Here is a 25,120-nt window from a genome sequence, read left to right as displayed (position 1 = left end):
GGCTCCGTAGCGCAGTGGACAAGCTGTCAGACTCCAACCTTGAAAGTACCCGGTTCGATTCCCAATGGTGACTTTTTTTTTTTTTTTTTGATTTTCTTTGTTTTTGTTTGCTTTTTTTTTCTTTTATTTTTCAAAAACTTTTTATCATGTTTTTAAAAAATACTTCGATTTTAATTATCTAAAATTATTTATTTATTTGAGATCAGTATTTGTGTGCCATGTTTCTTTTTACTTTTGATTTTTAAAATTATTGTTATTTTCTTTAATTTATTATCATTGTACATCGGTTATCACTAAGCAGCGTGCTAAACTACAATCTAAAACTATTTAAACCTCATGGACGTATGCAGCAACAACTTTACCATCACCGCCAACGGAGGTGCATAAAAACGGTGCGTTTTTGTACACCTCCAATGGAGGTGTATAAAAACGGTGCGTTTTTGTACACCTCCAACGGAGGTGTATAAAAACGCCACCTTCTTTTTAATATTAGTATTCAATATATTTTTTAACTTTGAATTTCAGGTTTCAATTCTTCCTTCCATTGGCATCAATGAACAAGATGGAAAAACCAACTATTCATAATGAAATTGTATCATTTTCTCCAAAGTCATTCTATGGCGCAGAGTCTATAAGAAAAACAGCAAAACGGAGGTACATCAAATATTTTTTTATTTGCCCTGGATAGTTTTAGTTTTAGCTCAGTGCGGGTAAAAGGAGTTTGATTTTAAAGTCATCTCTGTAATACTTTATGTCATTTATTTCAGATTATTTTATGGCGCAGAGTCCAAAGGGAAAACAAAATAACAGGTTATTTATCTTACAATATCTGGTTCCGGAGATTTTTAGCTGTGTATGTGTATGCTTAATTATTGTTATTTAGATGATAATCTCATGCATAAAACACAAAGCACCATGAAATTTTCTTGAAGCATCTCTTTTTAGGGCTCGCTTAATCAACTCTTTTCTGGTCTTTTCTTCTTCTCTTGTGATCTTCCTTTCGCTCTCTTCTTGTCCTGTAAACAGAAAAAAAGAAAAAGAAAAGGTGTGAGGAGGGGATGGTAAGCAAATCAATTGTTAAAATTCAAGCTTTTATATAGCTCTCATTATCCAAATAATGTGTTCAAAGTGTTTCACAAAGGGCCCAAGCTAACAGCTACAAATAATGAAGGAAAAGACACAATGCCTGTATGTGCAATTACAATTGTTTTTCAATTGAGACTCTTTTGGATCCATTACTCATTTTATACCTGAGTGCAATGAGGAATCTGAAAAATGAAGGAACCAGGATCCAAAAATCATACTTGATTGTTAAATTCAAATTATGACTTAGTTTATGATGAAACGTAGGGAAAGTGACATTAAAATTGGAAGAATATAATCTCGACTGCACAAGAGATTAATCTCATCTCAGTCCCTTTACACAAGAAGCAAGTGTTCCACCAACTGAGCTATGGGGATATGATTGATACCAAATATTTGACACTGATAATTGTAGTCAAACACAGTATTCCTTATTTAAGGTTTTAATCTGTATTTATGTAATAGGATTTATTCTCTATGTGGTGTTTTTTAAATATTCTAATAATGAAAATAACCGCATTTCACAAAAAATTGGAGATGGGAAATGAAATAAATAATAATAGAATTCCCTTCATTTATCCCTGAGAGATCTATTCAAGGGGAAATTAGAACAGCATGATAGCACCGCAATAGCAATGTAAGCTAGGGTAAGGAGACTTGTTCATAGCTGCACAGTGCAGCTGGGAGTCCAACTGGGTACACAGCAAATAGCAAACCACTGTTCTATGCTCCTCAAGAAATGCTATAGATATATGAGTACTTTAATAATAAAGCACATTATTGAATATGGATGGTTGTTAACCATAAATTGGTTAAACCTAAATGTTAGGTTGGAAATTTCATTGTTTTTTATTGTTTACAGCATTATTTTAAAATGTTATTAATACTTGTATTTCTAATGGTCGGGATTTGTCAGGTCTGATTCAAATGATGGTGTCTTCAAGAGATCAAAAGGCAACTTCCCTTCTGAATTTATACCAAGGTACGGAAACCTATTTTAACCCTTAAATGTGGACATTAAATTTTTTTAAATCAAAATTTTCTCTTTGTTTTGTCTACAAATCTAACAGCAGGCTTGCCGACTATATGTAATGAGCACTTTTATAAATAAAAAAATTTGCAACTATTAAGATGTGAGAAAATTTGCAAGAATATGAAATGATGAACAGTGGCCTCATTTATTGGAATTGCTAGGTTTTCTTTCTTTTTTTTTTTTTTTTTTAAACACATAAACTGGGTGATGTATTTTTGACAACAAAAAGGGTTGAGTTGTTATTTGCTATTCATGTCCTGCTCTTTGCTCATCTGATTCATTCCTGAAGTCATGGTATTTATTTATATAGTCTATAAAGAGTAAGTTCAGATTTTGTTCACCAAATCAAAATTTTGTAGAAATAGTGATAATAGATGTATTTTCACTATGGAATTGAAATATTATAACCAAATTGAACTACATTTTATTTTTTATTATTATTATTTTTTTTATTTAAAGAGATAATTCTAAAAATATTTATTTCCAGTACAGCTTGTATTTGTTTCTTCATTTTCGGATTTTAATGAATAAATAATATACTTAATGTTTTGTTTGTTTCTGTGGCAGGCCTATGTTCATGTTTCTGTGGCAGGTCTATGCTCGTGTTTCTGTGGTTATTGCTCAGCATCACATTTTACTTAATTTAAGACCATGTAATCATGGCATATTTTTAAATTATTCTTTCCAGTTGTTTCCCTTCACTCAAGAATAAATTAAGACTGCTTATAACTGTGTTGCAGAGGTGAGAAAGGGAAGAATATTGATCGATACCATCAGAAAGAGGCAGTTACGTTTTCTGGGACATGTGTGGAGAAGAGATGGAATAGAAACGTTGGTAACATCTGAGATGATCGAAGGAATGAGAGCTAGAGGAAGACAAAGAATGACTTATCTAAATAACCTAAGAATGGCCAAATGTGACTTAAAATGCAACACAGATTTCATGCGCACTGCAGAGGGTCGTGATTCGTGGAGACAGCTGACCGGCAACGTGCTCAATCAAGAGCACAAGCCATGATGGATGATGATAACTGTAATCTTCTATCATCCTCAGAATTCTTGGTCCTACTGTTTGCTGGAAGGTGTTCTACAGACAGAATGATGCTTTTGAATATGCACAAAGTTTAGCAGAGGTTTGTGGGGTTTTATTTTGTTTTGTTTTTTTTTTTAAGATTAAATAAAAAAAACCTGTACATTTTTAGAATTGTATTTGTTATAATATTATTTAACTAGAATAAGTTGGTATTGTTGAGAACGATTTTTATTTTTTCTCATAAACCATTCTAGCTTTAAATGTATTTTGGTTTTAATCAAAGGATTAAACTCGGTTGGAATTCAAGGGATGTTAGTCATAATTTAGCAATCCTGAGTGACTGAGTTGTCTCCCTTCTATCATAAAATGGAAGCAGAATAGTTGCATTGGTAGTCTTGAACAGTACAGTTGAACAGAGGGAGAGAAAGGAACACATTAAAGTAATAAGAAACATTACTCTATTGTAATGTATTATCTAATATTGTTTTTATATAGTTGCACATTTTTTGTGATCCAGCTCCCAGTGTTGCAAATGTCCTCAGAGTGTTTCAATTCTTACCCACTCTGAATTACATTTTAATTTCATCCTGTAGAAGTCATCATGTAATATTAGATATCCTTTTTCACCAGCTTTCTGACTAGTATCTGTAATTCCCCCCCCCCCCCCCCCCCCCCGGTAGTGATTGGGTAGTTGGTTCCAATTTATTTATATGTGTCCTAGTGTACCATCCAAAGGCCAGAAAGCAATTTGCTTATATTCGTTTAATGCTGAAGAAACAAGGATGAGCTCTAGCTCCATGTGTCTTATTGCTCTGGAGGACTATTTCTTTACTTTAAAAAAAAAGTATAGTTGATTTCGCCCTTGAAAGTTATAATAATTTTTTTTTATATATTTTCATCTAAAGATGTAATTTTCAGTAGAAATATTGACGGTATCATTCCGTATTTGATGTAACTGGAGAATAAAAATGATTTTTTTGTAGTTTAAGTTTATGTTCTTTAATGCCTTTCCAGTAATCCCCTACTCATTTGGTTTGTCTCTTTCTCTTTACTCTACTCCCTCTCATCTCGATATTGTTATAAATGGTCATGTCCCATACATAAACTAGATACATTCCAGTATATTCATAACTATACTTCTCTCTCTCTCTCTCTCTCTCTCTCCCTCTATCTCTTTCTTTCTCTGTCTCACCCTCTCCCCCCTCTCTCAATCTCTTAATTACACCCTGTCTCTTCCTTTAAAATAAAAAAATCATCTTATAAAGGATTGCCCTGATAACAGGATAAATGTTATCACGAAGATTTTGGTAAGGGTTGATATCTATTTCGCTCAATTCCAAGTTATGGGAATTTTTTCTACCATAAACTGATAATAATTGTATAGTAAACCAAAAGAGCCGAAAAAAGGTCTTTCTTTATAGATAATATATTTTTTAAAACAAATAAATGCCCAAATTGAATACACACTCCTCTACTTACAGAACATATCTTGGAAAGATTGGTTGCTATCTATTTAGTGGTCTGAGAGCCTATTCAAACCATGCAATTTCAATGTTGTGCCTAAGTTTATTATGTTAGATTAAATCTGATAAGCTAAGCTAAAAATTAAAGGGTCACACTGACATAGTCATTTGACCCGAATGGGCAATTATAATGATATGCCTATGTATAAATTTTTTTGTTTGATTTTTAAAATATATTTATTAATTTAAAACAAAATGATTCCTTCTTTGCTCATCGTCATTGCAGGATGTCCATGTGTTTTCCTTTGAGAGTTCTATTGATCCAACAAAACCTGGCACTGGACAAAGACGTTATCTGGCCTCCAGTTTGCCTGTGTTCTGGCATTATTACAAGTATGTATATGTCACTTGTGTGGTACTGATGAATACAATCTTGTTTCCAAGAAACCCAGCTTTATAACTCTCAGTATTATTTTTCTCTATGATATAATTCTTCAGAATATTTGGTGGAACAGTGTACTTTTCACACCCAGGACTCGATATGCAGCTGGGTATGCACTAGTACACTTTTTGACAAGGGAGATATCCTGTCTGGGGCATGGAAAATAAGTGTAATTTTCAAATATATTTCTTTTTCCTTTCTTTTTTTGTTTTTCCATATTCAATATCTTCAAATAAGGTTAAAAATGTAAATATTCTTTCTCATCTTTTCCTACATCTTGTACTTTAAGAAAACTTCAGCAACTAGTCAGATGAGTGCAACCTCTTATGGGTGCAAAAACTTGTAATCACATTGTAAGGATCAGTTTTCGTGAAGTCGTAGATTGCCTCTCATACAGTCATTAGTCCCGATTGAGCTCCAAGTGACTCTTTTCTGTAGCTAAGACTTAAGAGACACTTCAGGGGGACAGTTTTTGGCAATGATGGTGAGGGGCGGGAGGTGGAGACTCACTAGTGTCAAAGCATTTAACCAGTTTGCTGCCGTACTCTAGAAAGACATGTATTTAAAAATTTGGTCTGAAAACTTGCAATGTGCCATGTGTAAGAGGTTTTGCTAAGATGAGGGAAATTTAAATCAATCGATATTTGAAGGACGAGTTTTCTGGCTAATGTAATTTTATTTTTTACTTTGACACAATGCATTAACTGATGCAGTGACTATGCATGTGGGTTGTGTTGATGACTGTGTTGAAATTTAAAATAATAAATCAAAACTAAGATTTTGTTTTGATACCTTTATCAATTTCATATTTTATAGTCAAGAGGCGTCAAAACTTTTCAGCCTAATGTTATGATTGGAATTTTTAAAAAATCAAATAAGAGCTCTTTAAATATTAAAAGGCAAATTAGGTCTTGTTCATGTGAATCATCCTTTCATCTTGTTATTTTTCTTTCATCAGCCAGTTACAACCGTGCCAAAGACACCACTATGAAATCATCCCTGAAAGTAAGTTGAAATATAGAATAAACGAGAAGCTGGCACTTAAACTCATCTTCTGATAAAACTACTTTAATGATTATTCTTGATGAAAATTTCACGTTGCGTGGTAGCTAAATCACTGGCTTATGCCGACAGGCTGGCTTTTTGTCAAGCAAGTATGACGCCTTGCTAATTGAGATCTGCTTACAATATGTCAATAATCACAGTCTGCTACCAAGCATATTTCTTTTGTCTTAGATATGATATCAGCCTCATACCTACTCCTCAGACCAACCAGCTAAGACTTTTGCAAAATTCTAAATTTAGCCAGCCATTGTCCGTACAATCTTCTAAATTCCGTCAGTCAATACCTATACAAACTTCTAAATTCGACAACCCAATGCCTATAAAAACTTCTAAATTTAGCTAGCAAATGCCTCTACAAACTTCCTTTATTTCACTGATTTTTACTCTATATATTATTGTAATCCACCAGATGCTCCCTGCAAGCTTTACTTTGATTTGGAATACCAGATAGACTTGAACCCCAACAGCGATGGCAATACCATGGTAGATACTCTCATTAAGGTAACAAGACTCTCTAGAGACTATGACTCCTAAGCTTTCAACAGAGGTGCCTTTTTAATTTTAAAGTGATACTAGGTAGGCTGCTAGAGGCTGTGGATTGTAAAAAGTAATAAGAATGAATATAATAGTTGGGTCGTATCCGTTTCAAGGTGCTACCGTGACTTGAATAGAAAATTGTGTAAATATCTTGACTGATCACTCATTATTATTATTATTATTATTATTATTATTATTATTATTATTATTATTATTATTATTATTATTATTATTATTATTATTATTATTATTATGTATTATATTATTATTATTATTATTAGGTATCCCAAACTAAAATTTCAACTGCAGAAAACTGCTGTTATTTTGAATTGAACAAATACAGATTGTCAAACCATGAACAACAGTCTTTAAATGATTAAAATCGGACAACAAATAAAAAAGTTACGAATTTTTTATTTATTTAATAACTTGTAATTTTCGTACACCAACAGAACATGCTACCAAACAGCAAGTTTAAGGTGCATCAAAACAAACAAAATAATAACAAAATTGAATAATTTGCAAGCAATCGCAAGCCATGGACATAGAGAATAAGAAAAATACTCAAACAAATATTCACCTAGTATAATTCAGTTACTATACAGCATCAAAATCAAGAAAAAACATGACCCGCGTGAAAATAATTTCACCGAAATCGCCAGATGTACCATCTTCGGCACTTTGCAGACTCGTCATAATCTAAATTAAGGCATGAAACTTATCTGAGCCTTAGAACTGGCACCAGACAGTAAGCCCAATTTTTTTCAGAGAGATAGAGGCAATAATTACTGAGATTTTACGTCTCAAAATTCGAAAAAAGGCCGAAATCGCCAAAGGAAGACATTTTGAGAAGTAAACAGTGTTTCCGCTACAAAAAATTTAAATGATGAGATATGGCTATGAAACTTCACATACAAATGATTTGAGGGATGGGGAATCCAAATTTTATGTCCTTTTCACAATAAGAATGACAAAAACAGAGTTATGAGAAGAAATCAAGATTTAAGCTCTCGAAAATCAACAGAAATATATGTCAAAAAAGGGGGAAAAGTCAAAAATTCATACCACGACCTAACACAATAATGGAAGTTAATGCTGCCCCTACTGGTGGCGCACAGTCGATCAAATAAAATAAATAAATAAAAACATTAGACAAAAAAGTCAGTACACAAAAGCATACAATATCCAATGCAACCCACGAACATGAAAATTTATACCTATCCATAAGTACATATTTTGAGACACCTCAACAATCAACCCAAAATTCAACGCCCTGTCCTAACACATTTTAGTTTATATAACTAAGGCAACGGTATAAGGACACGCTTTAATGCATATAAATGCACAGACACCGGGCAAACCTATCTTAGCGCTCTTGTTACTCATCATGTTGAGCGTCAGCAAGATGGCTTTCTATTATTTCAACATTTTTAACACGCCTGAGTGTACTTAAACACTTTAATATGTTTTTTTACCCGGAAGTTCATATTCATACAGGGAGTCCAATATAATATCTAATAACAGATTATACATACGCGGACTCTGGAAGCTGATCATATCCACATAGCCTATAAATGATAAAGATTAATTTAAACACGGACTATAATATTGCTATTATGGTCTAATAGCCCAACATCAGTATGAGTATAAGGGTTATCATTGGCTCTCCACTATACACATTTTAAATGCATCTATAAAATGTTTAAATAGAAATAGACATTATATTGGACTCCCTTATTGTATGAATACGAACTTCCAGGTAAAAAAAACATATTAAAGTGTTTAAGTACACTCAGACGTGTTAAAAATGTTGAAATAATAGAAAGCCATCTTGCTTGACGCTAAACATGATGAGTAAATAAAACATATGTAATAATCAGAAAAGCTACATGATAGGTACATAATTATGAGAAACAACAATTGTTTAAACAAAGCATGTCACTGATCAAATGTAAAGTGATGGAAATAGATACATAATTTCATTAATCAATATAATGTAAATGTTGCTACTCGAAGCGATAAATAATGTGAAATTGAATGTAAGCTTCAATTTAATTATAAAAACAGATAGAAGAATGGATGTTTCGTGTTTCCCCTTTACCAACAAACGCATTCAACTTAACGGCACTACCACATCATCTATACTGTTTGGTTCATCCTGTTTGTTGACAAAGGAGAAACCTGAAACGTCCATTCTATCTGGTTTTGTAATTAAACTGAAGCTTGAATTTAATCTCATAGTGTTATTCAATCAACATCAGAATCTGAAACCCTTCTTCGTTTGACAGCAGTTGACAAAAAAGATGCTTCTGCCTCATCATCAGTAAACATCCTTAACAAATAAATTTCTCAAAAATAACATCAATCTTTTTGACATAAGAGAGGAATGACCCATAAGGAATTTTACTTTTCATCAACTCCAAGTATGGCCCAGTGATAGATTAAACAGTGAAATAGCAGCAACTAAAGAAATTACCCTACTATCCTCAAATCTGCAACAATACTTTGAAGCTTTAAATTGTCACCTGAAACTTCATTTTCTAGAAAATCAAGAACATGTTTATGATGGTACAAAAGAGCATGAGCATTTTCAAATATATTATTGAAACGATTACTTCTAAAACTGCAAAACTGAGACTTAATATTATTAGCTTCAGAATAATTTAGCCATTCTTCCCTTGCCCCATTTTTCTCATCCCCCCCCCGAGGTCCCAATACTTCTGCAGTTAGTCTTATAGCACGTAAGGCTGCACTTTCTTTACCAATACTAGACTGAAAATGATTAAACTTTTGCTGACTGTCCCTCCCAAGTGAACCCCCCACTTTAATTACATCCCTCTCAAATTCTAACACAGCACTCTCAACAGCTTTAGATAGACCAAGCAAAAAATGCGCGTTACAATACAAAAAATGTGTACATAGACCGTCTATATTCCTCATCATGCAAAACACTCTTACGCCATTCATGAATTTTTTTATTTAAAAGTTTCATATTTGCCGCTCTATCGGACATAAGTTTTGTTCTTTAATTTTAAATTAAAAATTTCTTTCTTTAAAATATTACATTCTGATGAATCGACTTTATAGATGAAAACAATTTTTTGGAAGAGACAGACTTTGATAATCTTCTAACATCGTCAACATTAACAATTGTGGAAGAAAGTGGGATGTGGGACTCTGAAAAAGATTCTGGCAATAAAACAGAAGTGATCAATGCAGGGGTACATTCAGGTTTGGCTGGATTCTGAGTAGAAACAGACGTAGAGGGTAGAGGGGTAGAACCAAAAGTGAATGACGATGACGGTAGTGGTGCTGAACATGAATCAGGTGTGGACACATTCCGAGAATTAATATTCGTGGAGAGATGAGGGGTAGAACCAGATACAGTAGAAATGCAGGACGATGGTGGTGGTGGTGGTGAGCTGAGAATCTTAGTAGAAGTAGAAGGTTGACTTGATGATGGTAGTACAGATGAAGGAAATAAAACGGTTGGCTGAGGACTCAGTGCTGGCCAGTCAACAGTAGACGACGGTGGTGGTGAGCTGAGAATCTTAGTAGAAGTAGAAGGTTGACTTGATGATGGTAGTACAGATGAAGGAAATAAAACGGTTGGCTGAGGACTCAGTGCTGGCCAGTTAACAGTAGACGACGGTGGTGGTGAGCTGAGAATCTTAGTAGAAGTAGAAGGTTGACTCGATGATGATAGTACAGATGAAGGAAATAAAACGGTTGGCTGAGGACTCAGTGCTGGCCAGTCAACAGTAGATGACAGTGGGGTGGTGGTGGTGGCGATGACGAGGGTGGCTTTGTGGCTGTGGCAGGAGGAGAGTTTAGCTGAATTTCCGTCAGATGACAGGGAAAGAAGGGTTTCCTGAGCCATGCCTGAAGTGCTGCTGGGTCCCTGCTGATATTTTTTATCAGCTTCCCCTTCTTTGTTTCTGCAGCGAGATACATGCCTCGCAACTTCTCTCTCGTGCAAATTACAGGAGAAGACGATATGTCTCCTAGAAATTTATGGAAGTCTCCATAAGTATGTCCATGTTTCAGGAGAAAATTGCCGAGGTCCACAGCAATTTCCTTTGACACAACAGTCTTTTTAAAATTGTTCTTCTCCAATGTCATGTCTACACCAATGGCATTGAGGGCATCACTGAGGTGGTGAAGATCCACAGGTGCATTCAAAAACGTTTTATCTTTCCCTTTTGCCGCCTTCACCACCTTCAAAATTTTTCGCCAGATACTATTGACAGGATAACTTGAGTCTGGACTTAACATGGAGAACCATTGTTCCACCTAGAAGGGAAAAAATAACCAGAAAATATTGAAGGGCTTATAACTAATGCATTAGTATATTAGAACAGAAAAAAAAATAGAACCTTATACAAAAAGATAACCCTTGATAATACATCAGAATCCAACAAGTTTAAAAAAAGATAAGGATTAGGTATGAAAAAATTAATATACTTTGCTCGAGAGAGGAACACAGGGATGGTTTAGAATTTAATTGTATTCCATAGCAAACATCTAGTCTTGTCTAACCTAGTAAAGACCTTTTCAACTAGTGCTATTATACCAACAGCACATGGCCCATTGCTAATTGCTGACTGTTGCAGGCATGCTTAAATTATATCATAAAAAGAGCCATAAACACGTCTTTTACTTGTCTATGTCACTCAGTCACTTGTAACTACAAACCCAAATAAACTCAACCATACATGTTAACAATAAAATCTACTGGCAACCATCATGAACTTATATGAATCTGAAAGCTCCATAGCGGGACCTTGTGTTTTACAACAAAAAATCAAATCATAAGCTGGTTTAGCCTCACTGTACTGATAATATTAGCGCAGTAAAAAACATCAAAAACAACCAAAATATTTATCAAAAAATATAATGGTGGCCTGTGACAACGAAAACAGATGTGTCATATATTCATAGAAACCTTACCTCAGACACTGTCGTTTTGGCTTCAAAGCGCAGATGATAAAGCTGGACAAACAGGTGTCACTTGCACAGGTGGGAGTGCAGGTCTACGACCTTTCTCCCTTCATCAAAAATGAAGCCCTGAGACGACTCATTTGTTCGTCATCTGAAAATGGAGAATTAAAATGTTCAAACTTATTTGAGATGTGATAATAATAAATAGTTTCTATACACCGCCTTACCCCGTATTTCAACAAGCTCAACGCGCTAAATGATTACTCATTACCATCAACACTATCTATCAAAACTCAACTGTCAAATTCAAATAGGCAGGATTCAAGAATTTAATATAAATCTAAAACTTATATTATAAACAAGCAACCATCACCAAGTCAATCCCATAGCATCAAATAAAAACAAGCCTTTCTACCAAGTAGTCTATACAGTAAAAGGTTAAAAGTTAAATTTAAACTGGAGTTTGAGTCACTATATTATAATAGTAATAGTTCCATCAATCATGGCATGGGTGAAACTGGATCTTTAAAAAACGATTGAAAAACAAACAAGTTGGATACTACTCATTGATGACACCTGATGAAGAATGGAGCAATCCTGTTAAGATTATTATTATAAGATCAAACAATGTGCACCAGATTTCGTCCCAATTGTCAATAATTTCTTAATGAATGAGCTTGACTTAATCTAAATTTCAGAAAATTGAGAAACAACTAGACTTAGACGTCGATAGTGTGATACTTTCCATTTCCTAGTACTAGTAGGACTCACAATCACAAGCACAAGTTTAGCAGTCAGGACGGACACTGACACGACCAGTTTCTATTATTTTATTTTTCATCTAGAAGTATCAGTGATAATGACACGTTCATTCTTAGCGATCGGTGGGCTCCGATAATAATAATAATAATCATCATGATAATAATAATAATAATAATAATAATAATAATAATAGCCTTCATGAATGAACACGAATACAAACATTATCTATTAATTCAGAAAAGTTAGTGGAGTGGAGCAAACAGTATCATGATAAGATTAAGACAAGATAGAGAAAAGCTTCGATCTACTCAAACACCGATCATAATAAAATAAAAAACAATAAGATTTACTTACCACATAATTCAAGTAAGTCCATGTCCATAATTGAAACACTTTTGACTATTCTAGATGGCTGTTTGGAAACGTTACAATACAATCGGTCTCGGTCACCGGCAGTGTATCAACTCACGCGTCGGACGGTAGGAGAGAAAGAAAGAGAAAGCGGAAACAAAGGCTTTGCTTTTAAAGATGGCGCTATGTGTTGAATCAAGCCAGCATGCTGGATTTTTGATATTATAGCCTTCAAATGCTGCAGATTTTTATGGTGTAATTTTTTCGCCGTTTATTAACCGTTAAGAGAGTCAAATTTTCAGTCAAAAATAGGGCAAATTCAGTTAAATTTTAATAATATTTTTGTTGTGTTTATAAACGAAAAAATTACACCACACGAAAGGGCATTAAAAGGAGATTCTCCCACACTTGATTTCACAGCTGTTGGTCCGTTCAGCCTTTAGCGCGAGCAGATCTTGTGACGAGACCCGAATTTCGGTCGATCGGTACGCAGTTTTCACAGCGAAAATTTGCAATCGGATCTCTTTATGAGAGCGTTTTTGAATAGCTGTTAAAAAGTTCACATAGCTTGAATAGTTTAAATATTTAGCTCATCTTGTAGAGCAGATATTGAAATATAATATTATCCTTTTTTTTATTAAATAAAGTTTAATTCAAGAGAGAGAGAGACAGATATTAACACCCCACTTTTTGATCGATCCCGGCAAATTCGCCTGCCACACAGCGGTAGTTTGGGATACCTATTATTATTATTATTATTATTTATTTTGATTAGTATTATTATTTTGATTAGTATTATTATTATTATTATTATTGTGGTTGTGATAATGAATTAATATAACTACTATTGTATATCCAGATCCTCATATCTGTTTCCAGTTTGTTTGCGCCAGGCTTCATCAGCTCTATGGAGTCCATTGTTGTCGGAGGGATGTGCTGGATTTAGATGCAAGGTGAGGTTTGTTCTCTGCAAAGTAATTTGGTGGATATTAAAATCTTTATGGACAGATAAAAATGTGGCCCAGCGTCTCAAAGCAGTATTATGTCGGGATGAACTGGATGGTGTAAATTCAATTTATAGCCACAAATATGAAACATTAGGGTTAATTTCTCGTCGTTTCGGTAGAGAATAAATACAATTCCTGGTATTGGGCTAAAGTCCAAATTTGTACTTCTCATTATTTTAATACAAAATTCACTTTGAAAGGTCCAAATCATCTCGACATAATACCGTTTTGAGACATTGAATCCCAAATCAGCTTAAGGGGGGTTAAAAAAAAAATTAACAAAACAGTAAAACTTTAGAACAGTATCAAGTTTTTAAAACAAAAAATGCTACTTCGGTAGACAGATTCTTAATAATGCTTGATAAAGAAATGATCAATTCCCAATATGATTCTGACAAGGATGACTATACTGAATTCAGTATAGTTGTCCTTGGATTCTGATTAAATTTTAAATACACAGGGTATTCAAAAGTCAGTTGGTCTAACTAACCCTTTACTTGATATGATGGAAGTATTGGATTAAAGATATTACTGAGTTTGCGCGACAGGGCGCCAACGGGTCCCGTTAGAGATAGACGACGATTGGGATTGTTTGGAAGCTTTAACCCTTTGCCCACTAGTCATTATGACATCCGAAATGCTATCGCCTTCTACATCTACGCCAGAATAGAAATAGAGGGTGGAGCCTACCATGATATAACATTTTATGGATCCCTAATTTCATCATATCAGTTCTGTCCACTGACAGGTGGGTGGATATCGCTTTCAAGAACTTATGTCCTTATATGAAATCCTGAGTTTTTGACCAATCAACGGATTGCTCTTTTGATAGCTCGCTTGTCAACATGAGTCAGCTCAGCCCTTGATTTATGTACAGGCATCACAGGCGGTATATGTTGTGTAACTTCAAAGACCACGGTTGACCGAAAGCGGTGAATGGAAGCCCTACTGTGGCGTGGAGAACGAGGTCTTGTATGTATAGTTACGTCATATTTCAACGCTCGTGAATTCTTAGTACGGCTGGACTCACAATCAAAACTTGAAATCTGTGTTTTAAACTCTTGAATCAATCGAGTTACATCAGTGCGTTCGTCTCATTGAGAAATGAAAAACGATATATAAATCAAGAACATCGACCGGAAAAAAGGAAATTATCATAAAATTATAAAATTTGAGAAAGCTATTTTCAAGATCAAAAAAGGTTATTTCTCGACCGATTTTTATGAGACAAAGACAATTTTTCTCCACTTTTCAAGCTGATTCCAACAATAAGGTTTTCAAATTTATCGCGATAAGATTATTTGTCATTATTTTTTTTAATACCCAATTGACTGCTCAGGAAATGAATACGTAATCCTTGGCGGCTAGCGAGTAGGTGTTAAATTTTGCTTACCCTTTCACACGCAGACGCACACACACACACACACACACACACACACACACAGACTGAACACACAATGTATGTCTTTCACTTCTGGCCAAAGTTGCCTTATTACAACTTAGACTCGAATGATAACAGCGAGTAGGGTGTCAGATTAAACTTCAGTTTTAAAGGTCTAATTCAATTCACACCGTAATAAATCATAATAATGATCATTCTTGATATATTAGAGCATTAAAATATTTAATTCACATTACTATAAATATATTTTAAATATATGTATTTTGTAATTATTTTAGCGACGATACGAACCCCTTTTAATCGTCGAGCCGAACGATAGGATGCTAGACGACGATAAGTCTGTGTGTGTGTGTGTGTGTATGTGTGTGTGTGTGTGCGTCTACGTGGGAAAGGGTAAGCAAAATTTAACACCTACTCGCTAGCCGCCAAGGATTACGTATTCCAGTGATGCCAAAACTCCTGTTTCACCGGAAAAAACTCCGGTCTGGAGCAAAAAATTCCGGGCTCCGGGCAACTTCTGTCAAATTCCGGTGAGGTCAATTTGTTACAAGGTTACCTCCCCCCCCCCCCCCCCCCCCCCCCCCAACCACCAAATCTTCATCACTGCCTCTAGTATTACAACCATCATCACTACCACTACTACTGCAACTACCACCACCACCACATCATCATCAGTACTACAACCACCACCACCTCTACATCATCACCACTACCACAACTACTATCACTATTACAACCACCACCACATCATCATCACTACCAGTACTACTACAACCACCACCACCACATCATCATCACTACAACTACTACAACCAAATCGTCATCACTACCACTACTACTGCAACCACCACTACCACATCATCATCAATACCACTACTACTACAACCACCAGCATCACATCATCACCACCACTACTACTACAATCACCACTACCACATCATCACGACCTCTACTACTACAACCACCACCACCACATCATCATCACCACCACTACTACTACAACCACCACCAACACCATTACATCGTCATTACCACTACTACTACAACCACCAACACCACATCATCATTAACACTACTACAACCACCACCACCACCACATCATCACTACCACTACTACTACAACCACCACCACCACTTCATTACCGCTACTACTACAACCACCACATCATCATCAGTACCACAACTACTACTACAACCACCACCACCACCACCACATCATCATCACTACCACTACCACAACTACCATCACTATTACAACCACCACCACATCATCATCACTACCACTACTACTTCAACCACCACAACATCATCATCACTACTACTACTACTACAACCACCACAACCAAATCGTCATCACTACCACTACTACTGCAACCACCATTACCACATCATCAATACCACTACTACTACAACCACCAGCATCACATCATCAATACCACTACTACTACAATCACCACTACCACTACAATCACCACTACCACATCATCATCACGACCTCTACTACTACAACCACCACCACCACCACATCATCATCACTACCACTACTACTACAACCACCACCACCATTAAATCTTCATTACCACTACTACTACAACCACCACCATCACATCATCATTACCACTACTACTACAACCACCACCACATCATCATACCACTACTACTACAACCACCACCACCACATCATCATTACCGCTACTACTACAACCACAACCACCACCACATCATCACTACCACTACTACTGCAACCACCACCACCATGTCATCATCACTGCAACTACCACTACTACTACAACCACCACTACAGCATCACTACCACTACTACTACAACCACCACCACCACATCATCACTAGCACTACTACTACAACCACCACCACCACATCATCACTAGCACTACTACTACAACCACCACCACCGCCACATCATTATTACCACTACTACTACAACCACCACCACCATTACATCATCACTACCACTACTACTGTAACCACCACCATCACATCATCATCACTGCAACTACCACTACTACTACAACCACCACCACCACCACATCATCACTACCACTACTACTACAAGTACCACCACCACTTCATCTTCATCACTACCACCACCACTGTTACTACAACCACCACCACCACATCATCATCACTACCACTACTACTACAACCACCATCACCACCGCATCATCATCACTACAACTACTACTACTACAACAACCACCACTTCATCATCATCATCAGTACCACTACTACTACAACCATCAGCACCACATCATTATCATGAGCACTACTACTACAACCACCACCACCACCACCACCACATCATCACTACCACTACAACCACCACATCATCATTACCACTACTACTACTACTACAACCACCACCACCACCACATTATCATCACTACCATTTGTACTACATCCACCATCACCACCACATCAACAACACTACCACCACTACTACAACCACCACCACATCACAACTACGAATTCAACCACCACCACCATCACTACCACTACAACTACAACCACTATCAGATCTTCATCATCACTACTACTATTACTACAACCACCAACACCACATTACAACCAGTAGTACAATCTCTACCATTAGGTTTTGGCCCTTTACTTCATTTAAAATAAGGAAACTTTGGGATTGTATTTGGCATTGTGTTTATGTATCATTATGTAATTCTAATGTTATCTATTTAGAACTATACATTATGTAAACACAATATCAAATACCATTTGAATTCCTTTTTCTTGTGTGCGGAAATTCCTCTTTCGGCATTGAAATTCCTACGAGTGATGTCTGAAACTCCTGTGAGCCAAATTTAAAGTTGGCGTCTCTGCGTATTCATTTCCTGAGCAGTCAATTGGGTATTAAAAAAAAATAATGACAAATAATCTTATCGCGATAAATTTGAAAACCTCATTGTTGGAATCAGCTTGAAAAGTGGAGAAAAATTGTCTTTGTCTCATAAAAATCGGTCTAGATATAACCTTTTTTGTAATAGATTTGATTTTGAAAACAGCTTTCTCAAATTTTATAACTTTATGATAATTTCCTTGTTTTCCGGTCGATGTTCTTGATTTATATATCGTTTTTCATTTCTCAATGAGACGAACGCACTGATGTAACTCGATTGATTCAAGAGTTTAAAACACATATTTCGTGTTTTGATTGTGAGTCCAGCCGTACTAAGAATTCACGAGCGTTGAGATATGACGTAACTATACATACAAGACCTCGTTCTCCACGCCACAGTAGGGCTTCCATTCATCGCTTTCGGTCAACCGTGGTCTTTGAAGTTACACAACATATACCGCCTGTGATGCCTGTACATAAATCAAGGGTTGAGCTGACTCATTTTGACAAGCGAGCTATCAAAAGAGCAATCGTTGATTGGTCAAAAACTCAGAATTTCATATAAGGACACAAGTTCTGGAAAGCGATATCCACCCACCTGTCAGTGGACAGAACTGATATGACGAAATTAGGGCTCCATAAAATGTTATATCATTGTAGGCTCCACCCTCTATTTCTGTTCTGGCGTAGATGTAGAAGGCGATAGCATTTCGGATGTCATAATGACTAGTGGGCAAAGGGTTAAAGCTTCCAAACAATCCCAATCGTCGTCTATCTCTAATCGGCCCCATTAGCGCCCTGATGCGCAATCTGTCTATTATTCCAGACCTGTTCCATATACAGATTTCATCCGAATATACACATTTTGTTGAAGCCAGTATTGGCCAAATTCAGATTTTTTCAACAAAATTTTAGAGGGAAATGGTTGAAAATCTTGTTATTTTTGCAAGAAATGGATATGTGCTCAAATCGCATTACAAGGGGTCCTAAGCCAACAACAACACATAACATGTGGGATGGGACATTACGCCAGTAACTTTTTTTGACAAAAGATAATGCTGTCCTGTCACCGGCCAGTTACTCATCTTTCACATGAGTAGGGTGAAATAATTAGGGTAAAGAGTCTTTTTCCAGAGACTCATCTTTATGCTGCCCCAGAGGGGATTTGAATAAGAGATCCAAGAGTTCAAAGGTGAGTGACATTGCCTGGACCACGATGTCGCACATGAGAAATATTTTTAAGATGGAAATTATTAAATTTAAAAAAAAATCCTTTAATTAGGTACTCCAAACCAGCCACTATCGGGTAAAATTGTGATGAAAATCGGGAAAATTCATCACTTTCACACTGCTACTCTCAAATAATGAGTAAAATGTATGCATTACACTTGGTGTCATTGTAAAGATCATCCTTTTTTCTTTATGATAGGGAAAAAAGAAAATGGTTTTGTTCAATAAGTAATCTTAATAGATTTGAATAAAAATGTGTAGAAAACGGTTGGTCGGAATGCTCGCGGTCAGTTTTTATGACCTCATCTTTTTCAACCGGATGTCTTGCGAGCGCCGTTTATGAGATCGGGAAATGAATGGTGTTATTTGAAGCAGAATTGAATTCTCTTTCGTTTGGTATATAATTTTATATTGTATAAAATCATATTCCTCTCTAAAAATCGATTTTTTTGAAGTTTTTGACGAAAAAAATGCCGAAATATGAGAACATTGAAACGAAACTTACATGAAATGAAAAAGTATTCAATTTTCTATTCATGGTAAAAATTCGAAACTATTTTATGGAACAGCGTCCGCAAGCTGGCTATTTAAAAAGAACGACAATGCCCGGCGAAGTCACTCAAACGAAGGAGCTGAGTTGACGTTAGTCGACTCGCGACTTAGTTGTAAACAAGGTGTGATTGATTGATTGATTTCATTCAGGAATGGATTCAAAGCTCATTATAGGTAAGTTACATGTTTGAAATCTACTTTCTGATCATTGAAAATATTGCTTTTTTTATATTAGTTAGTTTTTTTTGGTCAAAATCGTAAACGCAGTGTCTTTTAAAATTCTTTCACTTGCGGTATTCCCTCGTATCCAGCAACTGGGAACTTTGTGGCACTTTGTATTTTTTTATGTTATATTTTCCCCTAAACAAATACCAGTAAGACTTTAATCAGTTATCTAATTTTATATGACACCAATCTAAATTTTATTTTAATGAATAATACAGCTGTATTTTGTCATCTTAATACACTAGACTTTTGTGGCGATGAAATCTTGATTTCAAAATGGCGGACACTCAATTCAGGTTTCGGACGAGTCCATTGCGGACAACTTATCGAGATTCACATTAGTTTTGTTTTAGTTCGAATGCGTTCTAAGGTTATTGGTTAAGACATTATCATTAATTATTATTATTATAGAGGCGTATGTGACTTTACAGCAATAGTAAGCTTTTTTAAAAAAAAATTATGTTATGAAACTTTGCTTTGGATGGGCTCAGACCCCTGTCAATAATTTGGATGTGGACTGATCTGTTTATAAAGTTATATGACTATTGTGATCCTTCAATATAATTTCAGTAGATCAAATATTAATTGTGCGCTACCAGACTGCCTGGTACTTATTATTACTAGCTATTACCATGGCAAATGACTTATTTTTTTCATATTCATGTTGTAATTATTGCCATTTCATCAGATTCAGATTATTGTTTGGTATTTTTTATTTATTGGGGATAATAATAACGTGTATCTATTTCAATGTTTCTGTAAGGAAGATTTTGGTTTTAATGATAAAATTAGTAATTTTCATTTTGATATATTTCCTCAGATGATGATGTTTACCAAGGGTTAAAAAATACCTTTTTGGTATCTGGGAGAGGTAGACGACCAGATTTGCCACCAATAAAAGTGAACCAGAAGTTACTTGTACAGCTTTATTTTTTGAAGCAGGAATCGGAGAACTGCTCATCAAAAAAATCTTGGAAGGAGGTGACTATATTTTTATTTCGTCATTTATATGTAATCACGTTTTTTTCAGAGAAGTTTCCCAAAGCTATCATGTGATCATCCATTGTCAAGAAGTGAGCAAAGTCAAGACAGTTGTTCTCTGACCGGTTTTTTTTTTTTTTTTTTTTTTTTTTGCTGGCTAAGATTAAGATGTTTTGTTACAGGAAGAAATTGGTGAGGATCATATGAAGGGGTATTGGTGCATTTCAGTGCCTAGTGGGATTCACTGTACATATGAGTAAGCATTGCTAACGAGAAAGGTACAGAGTTAGGTAACAATTGACAATGTAAAATTGTGTTGTATTGCCATTGTCTCATCTTTTCAAATAATTTGATTTCAGATTGAAGACTGTCTTCTACGGATATCCCCAGACCTTGCATCACACAGATCACGGATAAGGCATGCAGTGGAGCGTGCTTACCAGAGATTCTGCATGCAACGGCATGATCTGTCGTTCCTGGAATGTGGGGTTGACTTCGACTTTATTTCGGATAAGTTGTCGAGTTTTGGCATCACCCGTGCTTCATTGCCCTTTCCGCTTGCATCTTCACTGGATTTGAAACACATCGATAACGGATTAGTTATTGATATTGAACTTTCCAGGAGGGATATGGGATTAAGTTCAAACACAACGGCTCAATGGGTTTGTCATTTATCTGGACTGAGCATCAATTCTAAACTTTTTTGTGTCCTAAAAAAAACATTCAAAGAGTATGAACGACTCAGGAGCAACAAGACCAAACATCCTGAAAGGCTTCAGCAATTTCTGCTATCAAAATTTTCCCTTTCTTCGTCTCCACAACCACCCTCACATCTACAGCCTTCATCATTGCCATTACAAGAGCACCCTACGCCTCGCCCACCCACCCCACTACGATCTAGTCCAACTCCAACTACTCCAAAGCTGAAAGATGACCAGTTACATTTGATTCAGTCTTTGAATGAAAAACTTCTAATTGTTGAATCTGCACTACGTGATATTCAATCGGAGAAATTTTCTCTACTGGAGGAGGTAAAAGGACTGAAAGAGAAACTTAGTTCAGCTGAGGATAAAGCTTTAGTTACTGTGTCTAAATTAGAAGAAAAGTTTGAAGCTGAATTAAAGAAAAAAGATTTAAAGTTAAAAGAAATTAAATCTGGGCATGACAAAATTTGTAAAGATTATTGCTCAACTATATCTGTTTTACACAGTGATTTAAATAAGAAAGATTTGTCCTTACAGAAAATGAAGTCAAAAAATAAATACCTTACAGATGAGTTACAGAAAGAGATCATCAGATATGAAAATTTAGAAGCTAATCCATTTGAAATTAAAATTAAAAATTCTAAAAATAATGAATATTCTGATGTCAGGAAAGCTGTCATCGCCTTAGTTTGTGAGACAGGTGTCTCAGCTAAAAATGTAAAAAAAGTAATTGATATTGTATCAAGCAATATTTTTCATTATGTATTTTCTGAAAATTTACCTTGTGCTCAAACAGTTTTAAACATGTGTGATGAGGCTTTTGTCCTTTCAAATATGCAAACTGTTGAAAATGTTTTAAAATCTGAAAATGCTACGTTTCATTTTGATGGTACATCAAGAGATCAGAAAAAGATAGTGGGACATCAGTTCACTTTAGATAGTGGGGAAACCTTTTATCTGGGGTTTTTGCCTGTTGCCACTGAAAATTCTGACACTCTTTTGGATATTGCTATGATTGTTATTAGTAATTTAGTTGATTGCTATAAAGATGTGTACTCCATTTCTCCTGATATTATTTTAAGAGAAATTCTTTCTAAAATTACTAGTGTCATGTCAGATAGGGCTGCGCCCAATATTCTTTTTGGTCATAAATTTACAGATAAACTAAACGCTGAGCTTGGAGATTCCCTTCAGATCAGTTTTTTGCATTGTAATGCACATTTTCTATTAGGAATTAGTTCTGCCTTTGAAAAGACATTGTCAGTTTTTGAACGAAAGTTGATCACTCAGGACGATGAGTATTTAGGAAGGGACAAAGATGGGGCCTTTTCATTTTTTAGCAAAGATTCAGAGTCTGCGACAAATAGAATAATTCGATGTACTTGTAATTTGTTGGGTCCCAGGGGTGACCAGAAAAATGGATGTCGTCCACAGTGGATTACTTTTTGTTCTGATACTCACAATGTTGTTCCCATTCCTAGTTTTAAGTCCAACAGGTTTAATTGCTTTTTTGAAGCTGCTGTTTCTATTTTATTCCACCATGACAATTTATTGAATTTTTTCACTTCTGGTATTTTACATGATAACCCAAATTTATTGATTAAGAGTGTTACTCATGACCTTCAAGATTTAAGGTTAATGTCATTGGTTTGTTGTATTGCCCTATTTTGTTTAAAAGTCACTTCGCCTTATTGGTTTCTTGTCAAGAGTAATACAGTGAAGTATACTGATTTTTTTATGTATGTTCAAATGATGCATGACTGTTTTAAGAAATGGGCTGATGATCCCTCTGAATTACTTGATATTTCTTTTACATCTGTTTTTGGAGATGCTCTCCCTTTTTCCAAATCCCCTGCATTTGATATGGTACATAGTCAAATTGACAAATTTAATAATGTTGTAATGATTGATTTGTTAAAAATATTATGCAAAGATGTTTCTTCTGTTACTGAGAGACAGTTGAAAGATTTTTTAAATGATGGTTATTATGCTCATGTCAGTGATGAAATGAAAAGAACATTGAGCCATTGTCCTCTTACAAATTTGGTTGGTGAGAGTGCATTTGGTGATTTCGATTATGACATTAGTAAAAGGAGAAATGCATCACTCCATAATCGGTCCACCATTCATGCTGTCAAACGCAATAAAACAATATCGTTTTTATCTAAAAAGTCTGTTGAAGAGCAAGGGCTCATGTTCAAAGTAGCTAGAAAGCATGGGAAGAAAATGCGAAATGAGAGTAAGATGTTAAAAGATAAAGTAGATAATGATATAAGATTGAAATTTGTAGAGAATCAACAGAAGAAGATTGATAAGCAGATAAAGGATATGGAGAATATTTCCAAGGTTGAACGAGATGTTGAATTACACGGTGGGCCCTGTCGAACAGATAAAGATGTAATTGATTTATTTGACAGGCTTAGAGTTGAAAATTATTCAATGACAAAGATAAAAGATATATTGAAGAGTGAAATACGTTTTCATAAATGTATGTCGGGCGGAAGGAGTTTAAGATTTGGTGATGTTGATTTTATGTTGGATGCTTTAAAGTCTTTTTTAAAATCAAATTCTGTTTCTGGTGACATTGAGAACCCATCAAAGAAGCGAAGAGTTATATAGCCTGATTGAGTTTAATTTCTTTTTCAAGCATTAGTGATGTAATGTGCATTTTTTTTTGGTGATTTCTCGGTTTCGGATTATTTTTCTCTCTCAATTTTCATAGCTTAGTCTGAAGCTGCTGAAGTTATCTAATTTATTTTCCTAAGGAGATCATACTATTTCTGAATTGTACGTTATTCATGCTGTACGTATGAAGTGTTTTATTTGTATATCCTGACATTTTGCATATTTGTGAGTTTTTTTATTTGGTGAAATTTTTGTGATTTCATAATTTCAGTCTTGCTTCATGTTCTTTAATGACCAATGTGTGGCTTGCATACTTTGGCTATTTACATTTTGTCATTGTATGGATAATGAACTTTAATTTGATGTATCACATGAATATGTACATGTTTTTATTATTTTTTAATGAATTTTTAAAAATCGTTCAAATTGCTCTTTTTTACCTCCCTTGTCGTTTTATGTGAAATTGGCTTCGGAGCCATTTTCAAGACCTTTTAAAAGTAAAATAAAGTTCTTTAATATGCTTGGAAAAAAATAGGCGTGTTCCCTGTGTTGCTGTCTGTCTGTCTAGCAAGTTTTAGGTATGTGGTTTGATTACTTTTCATTTTACAATAGCGCAAAGTTGACACCGGAGCAAGTTGCGCGAAGGCGCATATTTTTCGAATCTTCAATATTGCGTAAATTCCTTAATAATTGAGTTAGAGGGCTCATTTTGGTATCAAACTTCTTAGAAAATTGAGTACTATGTGATGAAACATAGACTTTTTGGTTTTTTCTTAACTCAAAATTTGGTTTGGTGTACCTACTTTAATTCCTTTCAT

At 35.2% G+C, this 25,120-nt stretch overlaps 3 protein-coding genes across 3 annotated transcripts in view; 2 read left to right on the top strand and 1 right to left on the bottom strand.

Annotated features, from left to right (window-relative positions):
- Window positions 1-25,120, top strand: part of LOC144958101 (DNA-directed primase/polymerase protein-like) — a 43,688-nt gene that overhangs the window by 1,553 nt on the left and 17,015 nt on the right. The window contains exons 2-8 of the mRNA XM_078889754.1: window positions 526-654; window positions 2,000-2,065; window positions 3,171-3,249; window positions 4,899-5,005; window positions 6,013-6,059; window positions 6,529-6,620; window positions 13,590-13,663. Of these exons, the coding sequence (XP_078745880.1) occupies window positions 554-654; window positions 2,000-2,065; window positions 3,171-3,249; window positions 4,899-5,005; window positions 6,013-6,059; window positions 6,529-6,620; window positions 13,590-13,663 (566 nt within the window). The 5' untranslated portion in view covers window positions 526-553. The remainder of the gene's footprint in view (window positions 1-525; window positions 655-1,999; window positions 2,066-3,170; window positions 3,250-4,898; window positions 5,006-6,012; window positions 6,060-6,528; window positions 6,621-13,589; window positions 13,664-25,120) is intronic.
- Window positions 9,147-13,449, bottom strand: LOC144957732 (uncharacterized). Its single transcript, XM_078889117.1, has 3 exons — window positions 12,714-13,449; window positions 11,607-11,748; window positions 9,147-10,949 (listed from the first exon to the last, which is right to left on the bottom strand). Exon 3 carries the CDS (start codon window positions 10,534-10,536, stop codon window positions 9,709-9,711), a length of 828 nt encoding a protein of 275 aa, XP_078745243.1. The 5' UTR covers window positions 10,537-10,949; window positions 11,607-11,748; window positions 12,714-13,449; the 3' UTR covers window positions 9,147-9,708.
- Window positions 19,349-25,105, top strand: LOC144958418 (uncharacterized). The gene is made up of 3 exons (XM_078890446.1): window positions 19,349-19,941; window positions 20,813-20,973; window positions 21,333-25,105. The coding sequence occupies exons 1-3, from the start codon at window positions 19,920-19,922 to the stop codon at window positions 24,294-24,296; spliced, it is 3,147 nt and encodes a 1,048-aa protein (XP_078746572.1). The 5' UTR covers window positions 19,349-19,919; the 3' UTR covers window positions 24,297-25,105.

This window comes from Berghia stephanieae, chromosome 12 (genome assembly GCF_034508935.2).
Source record: "Berghia stephanieae isolate SIO BIC M18660-M18661 chromosome 12, UCSD_Bste_1.3, whole genome shotgun sequence".
In the NCBI taxonomy this organism is placed as follows: Eukaryota; Metazoa; Mollusca; class Gastropoda; order Nudibranchia; family Aeolidiidae; genus Berghia; species Berghia stephanieae.
This window is presented reverse-complemented; position numbering and strand designations above follow the sequence as displayed.